At 45.7% G+C, this 720-nt stretch overlaps 1 protein-coding gene across 2 annotated transcripts in view; it reads right to left on the bottom strand.

Annotated features, from left to right (window-relative positions):
- ppp1cc (protein phosphatase 1, catalytic subunit, gamma isozyme) overlaps positions 1-720 on the bottom strand; it is a 21,950-nt gene that overhangs the window by 3,346 nt on the left and 17,884 nt on the right. For both annotated transcript variants that reach the window (XM_016503976.1, XM_016503977.1), the window contains exon 6: positions 264-398. In XM_016503976.1, the coding sequence (XP_016359462.1) occupies positions 264-398 (135 nt within the window). The remainder of the gene's footprint in view (positions 1-263; positions 399-720) is intronic.

The following is a 720-nucleotide window of genomic DNA, read 5'->3' as shown; positions in this document are numbered from 1 at the left end:
ATCTACTGGGACAGTGATAAAGATCTACCAGTCGATCGCGATCGACGGGTTGGCGACCACTGCTCTAGAGTCATTCAGGAGATGTGTAATAGCGCCCCGAGTGTATAACAGTGAAAACGCAGAAACCCGGAAAATTCGGTGTTTGGCGGGGAGAGAGTTAAATGTGTTTTGGATGAAGTGTATGGCAGCTACCTGTACACACAAGGTTAAAATAAAAAAATGAGCAGAGCAGAAACATCTGGAGCATCTGGACTGTACTGTACCTGGAAGGAGCACATGAGGGTCTCGTCGATGCTCATCATGGCTCCGGCGTTGTCGAACTCTCCGCAGTAGTTCGGTGCGGAGAACAGAGTCACCAGCTGCCGCTTGGCGAAGAACTCGTATCCGTCCTCAACCACCTGCAACACACAGGAACAGGAAGTTCAGGAGACGCTCGGGATCTGTTTGACACTCAGTGTCCTGAGTTCACAAAGAAAATAAAACTACGGAGTCGCTTCACTGAATAAGAGTTGCAGGTCATCGTGTCGTGAATTTCTATCCATCACAGAGCTGTATCATTTCAAATTAAGCCAGATATTTTCTTCTTGGCGTTTTATAAAATTCTCCAAATGATGCAAAATTTATGTAAACACAGTCAGGTATGTCTTCAGGACAGGACAAAGCATAGCATGTCTTTGATGACATCGATGCACAATGATATTAAGCAGCGCCTGAAAATAG

Source organism: Sinocyclocheilus anshuiensis, unplaced genomic scaffold (genome assembly GCF_001515605.1).
Source record: "Sinocyclocheilus anshuiensis isolate Anshui unplaced genomic scaffold, SAMN03320099.WGS_v1.1 scaffold298, whole genome shotgun sequence".
Classification (NCBI taxonomy): domain Eukaryota; kingdom Metazoa; phylum Chordata; class Actinopteri; order Cypriniformes; family Cyprinidae; genus Sinocyclocheilus; species Sinocyclocheilus anshuiensis.
Note: the sequence above shows the minus strand (reverse complement) of the source record. Positions and strands in the feature narration are given on the sequence as shown.